At 47.3% G+C, this 14,805-nt stretch overlaps 1 protein-coding gene across 1 annotated transcript; it reads right to left on the minus strand.

Moving 5' to 3' along the window:
- Positions 1-2,962: 2,962 nt before the first annotated feature.
- Positions 2,963-13,258, minus strand: ism1 (isthmin 1). The gene is made up of 6 exons (XM_079229359.1): positions 12,967-13,258; positions 7,952-8,164; positions 6,796-7,057; positions 4,948-5,091; positions 4,763-4,852; positions 2,963-4,432 (listed from the first exon to the last, which is right to left on the minus strand). The coding sequence occupies exons 1-6, from the start codon at positions 13,102-13,104 to the stop codon at positions 3,915-3,917; spliced, it is 1,365 nt and encodes a 454-aa protein (XP_079085485.1). The 5' UTR covers positions 13,105-13,258; the 3' UTR covers positions 2,963-3,914.
- Positions 13,259-14,805: the final 1,547 nt, after the last annotated feature.

The following is a 14,805-nucleotide window of genomic DNA, read 5'->3' on the forward strand; positions in this document are numbered from 1 at the left end:
CTAAAAACAGGAGATCTACGTTACCTCACCCCTCACCCACACACACACCATTCTCCATTAGCTTGATCGCGTGTTGTTATAGAGCACTCTCTTTTCATGAAGGGCTAATCTGTGTTGCCGGGAGACCCTCTGGCCTATTCGGCACATAACCTTCCCCTTCAGACATCATCCCTCTCTGTCCTGGATCCCCTTCGCTTTGAAAAAGGATCCCGGGTCTTTAAAAAGTGGACGGGGTCCTGAGCCATTCAAGGTGTATCCAATGCCTCGCGCTCTGCAAGGCTCTTAAATGCAAAACAGACGGTGGAGCAAATAAAGATCAAAGGCAGCAGCCTTGCCCGCCTGGCCTGCTGTCCTCACATGCCAGGCGGTGCTGTCACAGTGAATCACGGCCACGCAGCTTCCATGCTCATGCTGACCCCCACCACAGCCAAAGAGCCAGCGACCCCCTCGGCACATTACAGCCCCACTGTGTCAGTGTCTAGCAACAACACTCACACACAGGGTTAAAACCATACGCGGCCTTTGGAGTCTGATATCTCTCACCTTTATGCACATTAGGATCACCCCTTTTGCATTAGAGTGAAACTGATTATCACTGACTCCTATTGGCACGTGAGCAGATAACACATGTGGTGGTACATTAGTCATACATTTGGCTCAATAAAAAGTGTGACTGAATATAATAACTCTTTATTGCAAAGCAGATTAATGTTTTCCTCCATTTGTCCTCATTTGTCCGACAGCTTTGTGCGTGAGGGAGTGTTTTTGAGCGGGCTCGTGTTATTTTTGCTTTTGTTTCAACTGGCAGAGAAGACATGAGCCGGAGGCAGGTGCCAGTCAAGCCACTAAGCCCATTTAACAAGATGATGGTCGTTGCTTGTTAATAATAATATATGTCCAAGTGGATTAGAGTCCCGTGCTTTGTCATCAATGCGCCATAGATAGTGTGAGTGCGGATCCCTGCAGCATCTCAGGGATGTCTTGGCAGCAGGGGTTAAGTAAGGCGCCCTGCCCTCTCAGATGCTCCACAGCTAGTTGACCTGTTTGTTCAGCTGCGCACCAAGGCCCCCCTCCTCCAGCACCACCCACTCCTCCCCTGCCTCGCTGTGCCAAAGATGTGAGCCTATGGCAGGCAGAGTGCCAGCGGCCCCACCCCTGTTTTGCCGGTAGGACTTTGGGGGTGAAGGTTGAGAGGCAGGGATAGAGCCGCTAGATAAGCAACCTCTTGTTCCAGGTCAGCTATTCCAGATTAGAAGACCAAAGAAAAACCTTTTAATTAGGCTTGCCGTGCAGTTAGGGGCCCTGCGGTATTGTGGCCTAGACACTTCCTGCATTGTGCTACACCACCCAAAAAAAAGTAGCAGTGCAAGGGAGTGAGTGAAAGAAAGTGAAGGAGGGAGGCTAAAAATGGCTCCGCCACATCTGCACCACACCACAAAACAAAAGAGATGCCTGATTGCCACCGTTCACCGCGGTTATGTACCTACTGCAGCCCTACAGAGAGCTCCGGCATGGACAACAAACCACCTGGACTGGTTTTAATGTGAAATATTTCTTCAGAAACAGCTGAGATTTTTCTTTATTTATTACAACATTAACCCGTCCAAGTTTCCACTGCTTTCTTCTCGTTTTTTAAATCCTCTTGCTCTCTCATTCCCACAGTTAGCGCGTGTGTGGAGAGCTGCTAAGAAATCCCAGAGCCTGTCAAGCTCGGTCTGAAACAGCGTAAGTACATTGGACATCATTTTCTTCTCATAACAAAAATAGAGGCAAAATACCAACAATCATATCTTGGAGATTCTTAATGAGCCCTTTCGGATCCTTGACAATATACCACTAATATGGTGCTTTGCATCCTTTGAAACATGCCAGAGTGGAGTCCTGGAAATAGTAACACAAAAACAAGGCCTCGCTGACGCCACACAGCCGACGCAAGTTTTCTCTGCATTCGCTGGTCTGCAGTATGTCTGCCCTCATACATTTTCACACCACTTATGCTCTAAATCTGTAGTCCTACCTACGACTACTTGACTAGGCACGGGAATCACAGTGCAAATCGTGCAAGAGTTTACAGGGAAATGAGAGATGGGAAGTGAGGAGGGTATGCAAGTAATTGCCTGCGCTTGAGACACGTGGAGCCTGTCTGGGGAAGAGATACGAGGGGTGGTGGTGGAGGTATGTCATCAATTTGAGCTTGGCCCTAATGTTTCAAAAGTACAGACAGAACACCTCACTTTGATCTCCACGGCCCGTTCAGCAGACGGTCCCCAAAGATAACCATTCATGCTGGCTACTGTAATCTTAGCCTCAACCCTTGATTTTGCTGAAGAGAGGGACAGAAGACTTAAAAAGAGAGCTTTACACCCCATGAGTCTGACAGTACAGAGGGATACGTATGTCTACATCTTTTTAAAGAATGTATCTGTGTGATAGATAGCAAACTTGAAGGTGAGTTGATGATAAAAGGCTGCGTTTGGGAGAAATGGGTCAAAGGACGCGTGAGTAGGAATTTTGTATGAATAGTGGAGCAACTAGGCGGTTGCAAGTCGCGCCTCAGGGGTGTGGAACGTGCTGGGGCCTGCTGCATTAAACAGACAAGCCCTGCACCCGGCCAGCTGTGCCGCACACAAGACTGCAGGAATGAGGGCACCATGAATGGCTTTCTCTGTGTGACAATGACTGCAGCACTCAGCGGAGAGGCAGTGGTCAGAGGTCCTTGCTGTGGACAGGCAGCATTGAGTGTGTGTGTGTGAGAGTGCATGTGTACACTGAGAAATTACTCAGGAATGTGAGGATGCATGCCAAAGACAAAGAATTTGAGTCGCATTGAAGGGAACCGTACCCTCTCGCCCTCTGAAGAAGCCACACTGGATGGAACTAAAGGAAGTCTTGTGCACAGGCCTGTTGGAGAGATGCTTCCTGCAGATACATTTATTAGAGATAAATCTAATAGCAGCGGATGGAAGATTGTTTTTCCTGCAACACATTTATAGCTTTTTTGAACATTTATTTATAGATTTATATCTCAAAAATCTTTCCGTACAGTTGAATTCACACATTCTTTACACTCAAATACGGTTTAATCCTAACTTGAGACACGAATACGGACATTGATGCCAAAGTTTGAGCTAGAGAGGAATCTCAAGTTAGCATTCAGCCACATGTGAATCAGAAACCACAGTCATAGCCACACGACTCAGACTCCAACTTAATAAATACTTTACAAAAATAATGCAGGCTTTTTACAATAAAGATCTGCCACAGAGACACGGCTGTAAATTAATGGTACAAAAAAAAAATGTGCATGCTAAATAAACTCACAAGTTTACATGAGAACCTGGATATTGTGAACGACAAAACAGGGAGACAATTAGATAACTCTGTTCTCTGTCCCAACACATTCCTGAAGGATCTCATTATTCTATTACCACAGGCCTCTCAGATTCACCAAAACATAAACAATCTATGGAGACGAACATGGACACAATCTAAACGACCATTCCTGGAATAACAATTTTCCCTTTTTAAGAATACTAACTCAGTTCTCCCTTTAGTGACCAGATCTGAACAAGGTATTATTGGTGACGCAATTACTGGCAACATTTTCAATAATTTCTTTCAGAGGCATATTTTATTTAAAAAATGTTTCTTTTTTTTTAATAAACAGAGCAACGTTGTTTGTCTTGTTTTGGTGAAGTCAAGAAAAGTTCCTTGTGACCAAGAAAGTGTCCTGACTCTGGATTTCTATTCCTCTCGCTTCAAAAGAGCAGTAAGTCTTCTTCCTCAGAGCCTAAAAGTTATTGTGTTACTTGATCTAAAACAGAATTAAAAAAAATGGTTTCAGCACCATTTCTGAGGTTTAGCTATTCAAGCAGTGTGTGTTTTCTTTTGTTTTCCTTTCACGCGACGGCCGTCTAGAATTCCCTCGCTTCTTCAAACTGTTTGTAGTAGTCCTCGTCCTGAGGGTTGTCGGGACACTTCTGCCCGTTGTTTGGCGGCCTGGCCTGGTTGTAGCGGCTCCAGTCTCCTTTGCAGATGATCCAGGGCAGGATGTCCACCTTGTAGTGCAGGTCGGCTGAAAACTCTATGCTGATGAGGTTGGGCGTGCCGGCCCCTTTTCCGCGAGTGACGAGCTTCATGTTGTCGTTGTAGCAGCAGTGCTGCGCCGCCAGCGTGGTGGACTCCAGCGTCAGCATGGAGCGGATGCAGTAACGGGCGGTCGGCTTGTAGATCTCCAGCTTCTCCTTCGGCCCGCTGGCGTCCTTCCAGCGGAAATCTCGGCGCGTGAGAGCGTCGTGTACGTCCGCCGTGCTGTACGCCACCTCGGTTGGGTAAGAGCACGGGCAGCTGGGGAGGTCGTTGGCCACCTTGGTCATGTACTTTTTCAAGAAGTCGCTCTTGCAGTTCATCCATCGCTCGCAGCTGTCCGTGTCTGGAGGAAATGAAGACACCATTAAAATGCTGCATTTCCTTCCTAACATTAGAAGATGAAAGAGTGAGAAGGTGTAACGCCCAACATGAAAGTGTGTTTTCACTGGGCTGATTACGAACAGACAGACAAAGAGAGGCTGGGCAGCTGCATACTGGATTCTTCCTGCCCTGCTGCACATTTTCATCTCTGCGCAGAAATGGAGCGCAGCCCGAGCATGAGGAATGCTAAGTGTGTGCAGGGACACTACCGCCAGATGGGTGGACTGTTTCTGATAGTGCATGAGTATCTGAATGAGGGATAGTCTGGGATAGGACAAGAGTAGACTCTTACCAACACCAAAGAGCTCCGTGGCATTGAACCCATCTGTTCCAGCTAACAGGCTCACTTCAGTAGCTGCCGTCCTGAAGGCATCTTCAATACCTTCAAAAAGATGAATGCACAGTGAAAGGTGGGTCAAAGATGAAAGACTCCTGGTGGAATTGTTTTCTCTCTGTTATCACAAATCGAGACTTTACCTGGGCAGTTGGGCATATCACAAGTTCTGGACTCGGTGGCTGTACAGGCGTAACCGCACGACCTGGTTCTCTTCTGGTTGCCATTTCCACAGGTGACGCTGCACGCTGTCCAGTTACTCCAGTCCCCCTCGCCGTCCATATAGTCTGGATCAGAGAGAGAGAGAGAGAGAGAGAGAGAGAGAGATCTTCAGCTCTGATGCAGGCCACATGCTGAACTTACTCAGGCCTGTTAGCATGCCTCACTAATAATAAGTGGGGGGAGGACATGAAAGGGGAAGTGGTGGAGCTCAAAGTTCTCTTTGACTTCGGCCCTCAAAGCAGATATCACGCTAGCCTGTCTACACACACACACACACACACACACACACACACACACACACACACACACACACACACACACACACACACACACACACACACACACACACTCACGCTATGTTGTACATGGTACAGGGCACAGTATATGCGTTCAGTAAGTGAAGTAAGGGGAAGCGCTTTGCTAATTCCAACAAATCTACAGGGGATCCGGCAGGGAATTTGCAAAAATAAATTCTCTGAGCTGCCTGAGTATCCTTGGCACACGGGCACTGGACACCATGCAGCTGCTCTATCTGTGATTCATCGGTTTGGAAATAGGAAGTGAAATGGCAAGAAATCCTCTTTAACTCCAATTATCATAGAGCAGATCACTGTAATGGGTATACATGGAAACAGTTACACTCGGCTCTACCACCACCATCGCTACCACACACACACACACACACACACACACACACACACACACACGCACACACACACACACACACACACACACACACACACACACACACACACACACACACACACACACACACTTGAAAGCAGTCTTCCATCAATGAGGAGAATTAATGTGGGCATGTTGGGATGGAAGTATTTCTGGCCGGGGTCCAAACTTCCTATAACCCCCCCCCCCCCTGCCATCTGCCGCTCATTATGAGCATTTTGTATGAATACAGGCCGGATAGCAATCTAGTGCTGCTCCCCTCCCCCTTCCATAGCTTACTACAGACGAAGCGCTGAAACTCTGAATTTAGAAACTTGACGATTACCTGCCCCTAAGCCCACAGATGAGACGACTGAACGTACTACCACTGGCCTGTGATGGATGACCCTCACTGTCTGTCCACAGTTATGATTTTTAGGTTCAAAACCAGGACAGAAGTGATGAGAACATATTTTCTTGTCCACTGTGTGGTATGAAATTGCAGATAAATGAGAGCTGACCGCAGTGATAAGCCAGAAACATTAAACTCTGGCTGTGGGTTGACTGAGAAAAATTAGGGAAATCACCACCCCAACCGCTGGAGTGCAAGTGCAAGTGGATGAAATGACATTTTCCACAGCATTCACATTCCTGTTCGACTGTGTTGGTTTGGGCATGCTACAACACGGGCCGGACTCATACTGTATGACAGTGAGTTTAAATTCTTCCACGGCAGATTCATCAGTGGGGTTTCTTTTGGAGCGTGCCGTGAGGATGGCGTGGCCCCGTGCCTGCAGCTGAACTTTGATGAAGTGGGGCGTTACTGTCACGTAGCTAGCTCCGCGCCACAGAGGAACCCAGCTCATAAAAAAGTGTTAAAGGTTTCAATCAGGGGCTCCCAGAGGCTCGCCTGAGATGACTGCACTTATTATGGTGACAGCTTAAATCTGTAAATCTGCAAATTACAGATTCCACATCAGACTATGGCCATCTGTGGAAACCCTGGAGACCAGCGCTCAAAGGAGAGCCTACGTACGCAGCTAAATATTCTGCCACGTACATTGTGCACTCATTTCCTCGCAAACACACCCTCCTGTGATCCTCACCATATTCAGTTTGGGCTTTGCTTCCTCCCCCGGTGCCTCCTCTCCTGTCCCAGTCTGCCGGCGGCCTGAGGAAGTTGCTGTCCTCACTGTTGCTCCCGTGGGTGCGATCGCGCTCCTCTTTTTGATGAGTGGTGGAGGAAGGTGAGGAAGAGTGAGGCCACCAGTTTCTCCAGTTAGGGGAAGCCCAGTTGGGTTTGCTTTCCTTACGGAGGCCTTTCTCTGGCTCATGCCCCTCCAGTCCATCCACCACTTCAATGGTCACCTGAATTCAAGAACACAAGTATATTTAAAGTCCCAAAATGCAACATACAAGTGTCTTGAAAATCCAAGACACTTGTATGTTGCATTTTGGGACACAATGGGTCAATCGGGGGCCTTAGGGTGACAATTTCTGATACCCGCACACACAATATTACCCCATCCCCCTTGCTGTCCTAACACATGTGCCTCCCAGATGAGGGGGGACCACCACCCCTGCCCCACAGTCACCCTCCCACCTCTTGGGCTCTCTGCACCTAAACACAAAGTTCAAAGGGCTACTCAGCCTCCTCCAGACCATGAAAGCCAGATGAATCCCAGGATCAAAGACACCCTCCTTCTCCTCCTCCTCTCCCCCCCTTCTCCCACAGCCTCACGCCCTTGCTCAATTGGTTGCTCGGCTCTCTTCCCACATCTTGAGATGTTAATACACTTTGTTCGTGCTCGGATTTAGCGGTGATGCTCTCAGATATGGAAAGACCCCCTCGCTGGATTAGACAGGAGAATGATTTAAACATGACAGCGGTTGCCCGGCCATCTGCACCACTGAGGGACTTATGGGAAAGGCCTTGCCGCACATTTACATAAGCTGCCGTCTGTTTTCCCGCACAGGGGTTAGTAGTAAGGCATTGCTGGTTGGCGACTGCCTTTCAGTTGTCATTATGATGGACGGGAGACCTCAGTGTCCATCGTAAGCTTCACTACGGGCGTGAAAGTGAAAAGGGGACGGTGGGAGAGGGAAGGAGGCAGCGGGAGAAAAAAGGGGGTAGTGATGTGCACCAAACTATTCTCCTTCTTCCTGTTTGCTCTTCCTGTCCTATGTGGTTGAGTAGCCATGTCTTACGAGAGAGTTCAAGCATCAAAGCACCCTAGCAGGTGCGCAGACACACATGGTCACCTGAATATTGGGATTCTGTCCATTGATGTCGGCTTTGGAGAGGTCGGGGAAGTTGTGCAGATCTAGGAGGAAAGCTCCAGGGCCGTCTCTGTGTACGTTGCTGCCTTGTGCCCAGGGGAGGGTGGGAGGCCGGTGGGCCAACCGGTGCTCTGGACCTGACCTCCGGTCTTCAGGGGCCAGTTGGGCGGAGCTGCTTTTTGCATTTATATTGTTCTGCAGAGGAAAGAAAGACACATAATGTTTTAGTTATTATTGTTTGTGCATTCACACTACAAGCTTATTAGAATGTTTACAGAAAAGATTGAATTCCCTTCTGTGTAAATGTTGAGAGTAAGGGCCCTGTCACTTGGCATCCACAGAGTCTACACACTCAGCAACATTAGATTGATGTTGACAGAGGTTCATGAGGCCATGACCTCTGTCATAAATCCTGTGGACAGTGGACTCTCGACTTCTCGGAGCCCAGAAAGAAGGAGCCACTGAAGCAGTGGGACAAACATAACACTGAGTTCTGTGCGTCTGTCTGCATCAGCCAAAATATGATCCGTCTAGAGCATGCACTCAGAGCCAGTGTCACAGCAGGACTGTATATTCTCCCGAGTATGCTTTACCGTAGTTATATGATGTGGACATTTTTAGCATGTCCGGGTGCTGGCTGGGAGAAAAGAGCATGTAAGGCTGATGGGTTTCCTGCGGTGGGGCTATACTGAGAAACCTAAACAAACATTGCAAAATAATTACATCTGCCTTCTTGACGACAGAAAAACATTTGGTCCTCTGACAGGGGGGAGGTTGTAAATTCATCCCAAATGGACAGTTAAGGACATACGTCCCCTGTCAGGTATTCACAGAAGGAACAATTATATCTCAATTGGACAGACAGCAGTAAGTAGTCGGCAATCAAGCATTCTGGGGTGGCAAAAAATAAGATCAAAGAAAGCAATCAATCATGCTGCTTGTTTTCTTTCTTCATGTCCCATTTCTTCCACCCCAGTGTTTTTGTGGCCAGGCTCAGCCTGAGAATATGGCAGCAGTGCTGCACGGTTGCGGTGGCCAAGTCATAGACAACCTGTCAGCTCAGCCACATTGTGGCGGGCAGAAAAGCCCCCAGTGGAGCTGTCTGTGTCCAGCCAAGGTGCACTCTAGAGGCTGGAAATGCTGCTGCACAGCAAGAGAGCAAGGATTATAAATGCACATGTAACTTACATTCATCCACGGAGGGGACGCACAGACTGCCATGTTCCATTCAGCATTATTTTGTCTTAATTCACTAGATGGAGAGATTTTGAGATTCGTACATTGAGTTGATGTGATGCATTTCAAAGAATTAAAACACTTTCACATCCCATATCTACATGTGAGCGACTGCCATAATTACAATGATTATACTGTTGCCCATACTTTTCATGGGGGAGTGAAGATGGCTGTGGCTTTGGTCTGTAGCCACCAAATGCAAAGAGAATTCAGGTTCAAAATCATAAAATGCGAGGAAAAACTATTCTGAAGGAGCAGATTCCAATTAAAACCACGGAAGTCCTTTGCATGACCAAAGTCGTATAGCTGAGATCTCAATACAGAAAGAGGTAATTTCAACAGCATAATTCAACATAATTAGTGCATCAGCTTTGGACCCTGATGTGAACATCACAGGGCCCTCTTTGGTTCTATCACAAGCACTTGGGCTTTGAGATGCCCACATGATAACCAAGTCTTTCAAGTTCCCAGCCTTCAGAAGTCACTCAGTGGCTGTAATTGAGCTCCACTGAGGGAGCAGGCCCAACACAACACTCACAGGTTCACTCACAATGTAAACACATACACACAACTGTAAATAATGTAAACAGCTGTGTTTAATCTCCTCCCTCGTGGATGATATTCTTATGGTTATTAGTATTAACTGCAGACCTCACAAGTTGCTCTGTTTACTGATACTGATACTGATACTACAAGCACTCATTTAAATCTGCTGCCAGAAGACTCCCAACTAGCACACATTTCACAGCCACTGGAGACAGACAAGTTCCTTTGTTTTCCCATCGTACGACTGCGAGGTGTTTTCATTCACAGCACCTGCCATTTAAGGAAGTTCATCCAAAAATGTCTCTGGCTGCTGATTAAGATGCAGACAATAACTGTCAGTGAGTTATGACTTACTACTTTCTCCATGAATTGGTATATTGAAAGAAAGCAGATACAGAGCACAAATGTATCAGAATACACAAACTGTCGGCTGGTATAAGCCAGTCAGTGTTTACGGGCAGAGTAATCCTTCATTATCCGGTCTAATCCTATCTGAATCTTCTGTTGTGTCACATTATGATGCATGACACATGGCAGGCAGATTATCTAATCCTGACACAAATTTGGATTATTTAACGTCAAATTTAAAAGCATTCAGATTAATCCTAGGGCAACACTTGTGATGATGTTTCACTCGGTAGGGGAGAGTAAATCGGTTTATGGGTAAATATTGGTAGTTTAACACTAATGCGATTTTTATATTTGGAGGGATTTGCGAAGAATGCTCCATAAGGGAGAAATGCTGCTAGGTGTTATTGCTTTTCCCCCTTTATCCGTCCATAAACTACAACTCTTTATTATTGGAGCTGCTCTCCTATTGAACCTGAGACAATAGATGCCCCTGGAACTGAGATTTCACAAAATCTATATTTCCATCTGGGAGCTCAGCAGTGTGAAGGACAAACCATGACATTGTACACACCCTAATAACAGCTTTTTGTTTCTGTTTCAGTTAAATACTTTTCAGCAGAATGCTTGAAGAGAATTAGAGCACAACATGGGAATACATCATCTGAAAGGAATAATGACGACATAAACACCTCTCTCTGTCTTTTCTGAGAGGCTCTCAGTGGAGCTTTTTCACACAACATAATAAGAAAAACATGCGTTTTTTCCATTTTTCTCTGATACGTCCCAGGCTGTAGCAGTGCACAGGAGTAACCCCATGAAATGTAAAAAAATAAAGATCAGCAGCGTTCCCCTTTGATGGCGGGCTGCTTTACCATCCCTATCACTCATCTGAGATCTTCCTCAGCGAGGAACGCGCTTTAATTTGAAGATCAAAAGTGACACACCATTCCTGGGTTCATCTGGGGCCTCCCAGGATGTCAGCCCCCCACCCCTCCCCCACCCCCCCACCAGCAACCTTTAAAAGCCATGAATGAACACTTGCACACACTTGCACCCCCTCTCCCTCCTCACAGTATCTCCTCGTCTTTTCCCGCTTCCCCCCTTTTCACTTTGTGAGGGCTGCTTAAAGGGGCATGACTCCATTTTCAATTGGGAGCAACTCAGGGGTCCTTCCCCCAGGGAGGCTGGCAGGAAATGAAGGCAGTGCACATTGTGCCAGATGCTTTTCAGCACCACACTAGGTGTAGGTGGAAGAGAACACTATCCTTCCCCTGTCACACACACCTCATATGGGCTTACGCATGTGTTTATTTACCGGATTAAACTGAGAAGATACATGCTATAAAGTTGCAAAGTGAATCGTTTAGACAAGACTTCTTGAAAATAAAAGACAAAAATAAGCTCAAAGGTAGAAGACCATATTCTCAACTGACAAATACTGTTTTTTAATATAATAGCACACTAATTTACACCGCCACAGTGGATGAGTCTGCATTCTTGGGTCATGTGCCATGGACCAAAGTGTTTTGTCTCTCCACTACAGGTGCATGGATCCGCATCCTGTCATTTGTGTTTCTGTGAATGGCATTTTAAATATGACACCTTGGACTGACAATACACCCCCTGGGCCGTGACAAGCCCGGCCGAAAGATGACATCACCGTCTTCAGTGGCAGACCAGTGAAGCATATCCGGAACATTCATGAGCCAAAAAAAAGAAAGAAGGAAAAAACACTTTTCTCAACATGGGGCATTAGTGGCAGTGTCAGGCTCTTTCGTCACAAGCCAGAATCCTTAAATTCCGTAAATTTGGGAAAGTGACAAAAGGGATGTTCGGATTGGATTCGGTGGCATGTGTTTAGGACTTTTTGCAGCAATTCCTCAGGAGAAACGCTCTCCTTGTCTTCATTCTGTTCGTCCAATCCAACATTTGGCTGTGTGACAAATATTTGATAAATTCCTGTAATATTTCTTCAGCTTTGCAAATTACCCTCACCAGCCTCTGGGGAAGTAAACATTCTTTCCATTCATTTTAACCCAAGCCCTAATAAAGAATTTATGAAGGGACAGCATTCCAGTGGGCATAAATACCTATTTATCACTGCACACAACGGAAGTATTTCAGTAGCATGCTAAATATACATCAAAAAGCAGCTGTAGGATGTTTAACACTCTAAAAAAGCCTGTTGATCCCAGACCTCTTAACCCCCCAGTCAAGATGCGAGGCTCCACTGGAGTCTGCGTGCTTTAGGCTGATGTTAAAATGTGCAGTTAAACAGTTAAACCCGTCTTAAATGGTGTCATGTTGACAAATGTCTCCCTCATGAAATTGTGTCTAAACTGGAGCACAACCCACAAAGCTGTTATCAAAAACAAATTTGACCAGACTACGTCAATGTCAAAAAAGATTTCCAAACTTGGTATAGTTTTATTTATATTATTCTGTTTCTTCTGTCCATGCAGCCTTATGAGTATAGTGCTTGATCAAATAAAAGCAAGTTGGGCTTGAGGCTTGATCTGCAGTAGGGCACCGAGGGCAGGAGTCAGTCTGATGCCGGACTCTTCTCCACCTTCAGGGGTTCAGCTCTGACCCTCCGCCTCATCAACTAAAAGCTGGGTGACAGTGATGAGCCCGTGATGACAGAGAAGTGCCTGCAGCGATAACGTTTAGCCCCCAACAATAGGGAGGTGTGTCTGGTGCTGCCCCATGTTCCATCCCTCTGGCTCCCTGTTATTCCCAGGGGACACCCTAGGGACAAGCCCCCAAAGACTCACAGGGTACCTGGGAAACGGAGTCTTTATTTTACCTGGGCCCCCTCTACTTGTACTACTCGCTCCTACTTACTTGCAGATATCCCAACTCACCTCTGTAAGTGCTGTGTCTTGATCCAGGCTCAGAGTTTGGTTTCCCTGGGGCAGCGGACTGCTCCGCAGCACCGTGATGTGCAAGGTGAGGAGAAGGAGTCCCAGGAGCAGCAGCACTTCCGCCGCCAGTCGCACCATCCTTTTGACGCGGCCGCCCTTGGGAGCCTGCGGTGTGGCCGGGGCTCCGACTCCGCCTCCTCCCGGTGCAGAGACTCCGATCTCCGGATCCGCCGGGGACGAGGAGCCGCAACACCACTGCGGAGCCACTTCGGGAATCAGAGTTGCAAAAATGAAGGGAAAAGGATCGGAAGTGGGATGGTCGGATGATTCGGAGGAAGAAAAAAAAGTGCTGGAAATGAATTTGGATCCAGTGTGGGGGTTTATTTATAAACTGCGTCCTAAAATAAGATTGATCCTCTCATATAGTTTGATTTTGAGCCAAATATGATGAGTTCATGTGCTGATCTGAATACTGCAGGGCTGACCCAGCGCAGCTTGAACTCTTCCCCCTGTCGTTGCGCCCTCTTCAGATCTCCAAGCTCAGGAAACTTTCAGCCCAGTCCCCGCCACATTCTCAGCCTTACGCTTCACTTTTCCTCACTTCCCCTTCAGGCGCTTAACGCGTATCTCGTTGTGTCCACATGCTGCGCTCTCCGACGTTATTCGACGTAGACTGTACCTTTTGGAGAAGTGCGCACAGGTAGTTAAACGTATATCTTCCCAGTTCAGACTTCGCGGTGGAGTTATGTCCTCCTCAAAAGCAGTATTCATCCATTAAGCCCAACGAAAGGAAGACCCGCGCGGGCGTGCGTCTCTCACGAGTCCTTTTGGAGGAAACAAGTCAGACTGTCGCTTTCTAAAACACGCGCTGTTCTTGCTGTGCGCTCTTGAGGTGCTTTTATACCATCCGCCCTGAGCACGCGCCCTCCCCCTGGTTAACTCTTTCCTCCCTCTCAAGCAGTCCTCCCCACTTTGGTGGATGCTGGAAGTTCGGGTGTGAAACATCCCAAACGTGTATGCTACTTTTACCATTGCAGACGAGAAGCAGTTGAGTCTTTATAGTCCCACATCACGATTTAGCGTATATTTAATAAACAAAAGGCCAATATCTCAAAGCAGCTTTCATAAAGTCTCCCTATTTCAGCACACAAGGCTTCCTTCATCACTTCATTCTGCAGGGAGAAGTCATGTCGCAGGCGGCACCATAAGGACTCCCTGAAAGCAACCCCATATCCTTGGTGGTCCCCCCGGAGGCGCACCGGGCGCGTCGCCGCGCGGAGAGGACGACGGAGAGGAAGACGGAGAGGAAGGCTCCCGGAGGCGCTTTGCAGGAGGTCTGCCTCTCCTGTTGGCATGTGTGCAGCAGCGACCAATTGTCTCCTTCTTTGATTATAAGGCTCCAACGGAAGGTGCCGCAACACTTCACTTACGCGAGACAAATGGTGCGTAATGTGATTAGCCCTCGCGAGGCTTTTTATTGTCCGCTTCAAAGGACAAGTCGCTGTGTCAAATTATGCACCAAGCGGGGATGCTGGGTGACAGTTCACTGAGCGCCGAGGCCTGCAGACGACCCGGCATCTCATGCCGTTTGTCACCTTTTGAAGTCGATACATTCAGTTTGGGCAACAAGTGGAACAATAATGTTACTGAGGATGACTAACGCGATATCGTTTGTGTCATGGATTATTTGTCAGTGTCATAACAGCTGGTGTAAAACCATATGAACACATATTGGTTCCTTGGCTGTGCGCATGCATAATCCTCGTGGCTGCCAAATGGCGCTTTATACGCAGCAGGATCATGACAGCGGATCCAAAGAGTCGGCCAAATTAAGACTCC

This window comes from Taurulus bubalis (genome assembly GCF_910589615.1).
Source record: "Taurulus bubalis genome assembly, chromosome: 14".
In the NCBI taxonomy this organism is placed as follows: domain Eukaryota; kingdom Metazoa; phylum Chordata; class Actinopteri; order Perciformes; family Cottidae; genus Taurulus; species Taurulus bubalis.

What these genes read in the sequence shown, in the direction of transcription:
- ism1 (XM_079229359.1), bottom strand. Translation starts at nt 13,104, where the DNA reads ATGGTGCGACTGGCGGCGGAAGTGCTGCTGCTCCTGGGACTCCTTCTC. An exon ending in CAAAGCCCAAACTGAATATG is followed by an intron (nt 5,092 to 6,795) that starts GTGAGGATCACA and finishes TCTCTGATCCAG; the next exon opens with ACTATATGGACGGCGAGGGG. An exon ending in TGATATGCCCAACTGCCCAG is followed by an intron (nt 4,853 to 4,947) that starts GTAAAGTCTCGA and finishes ATCTTTTTGAAG; the next exon opens with GTATTGAAGATGCCTTCAGG.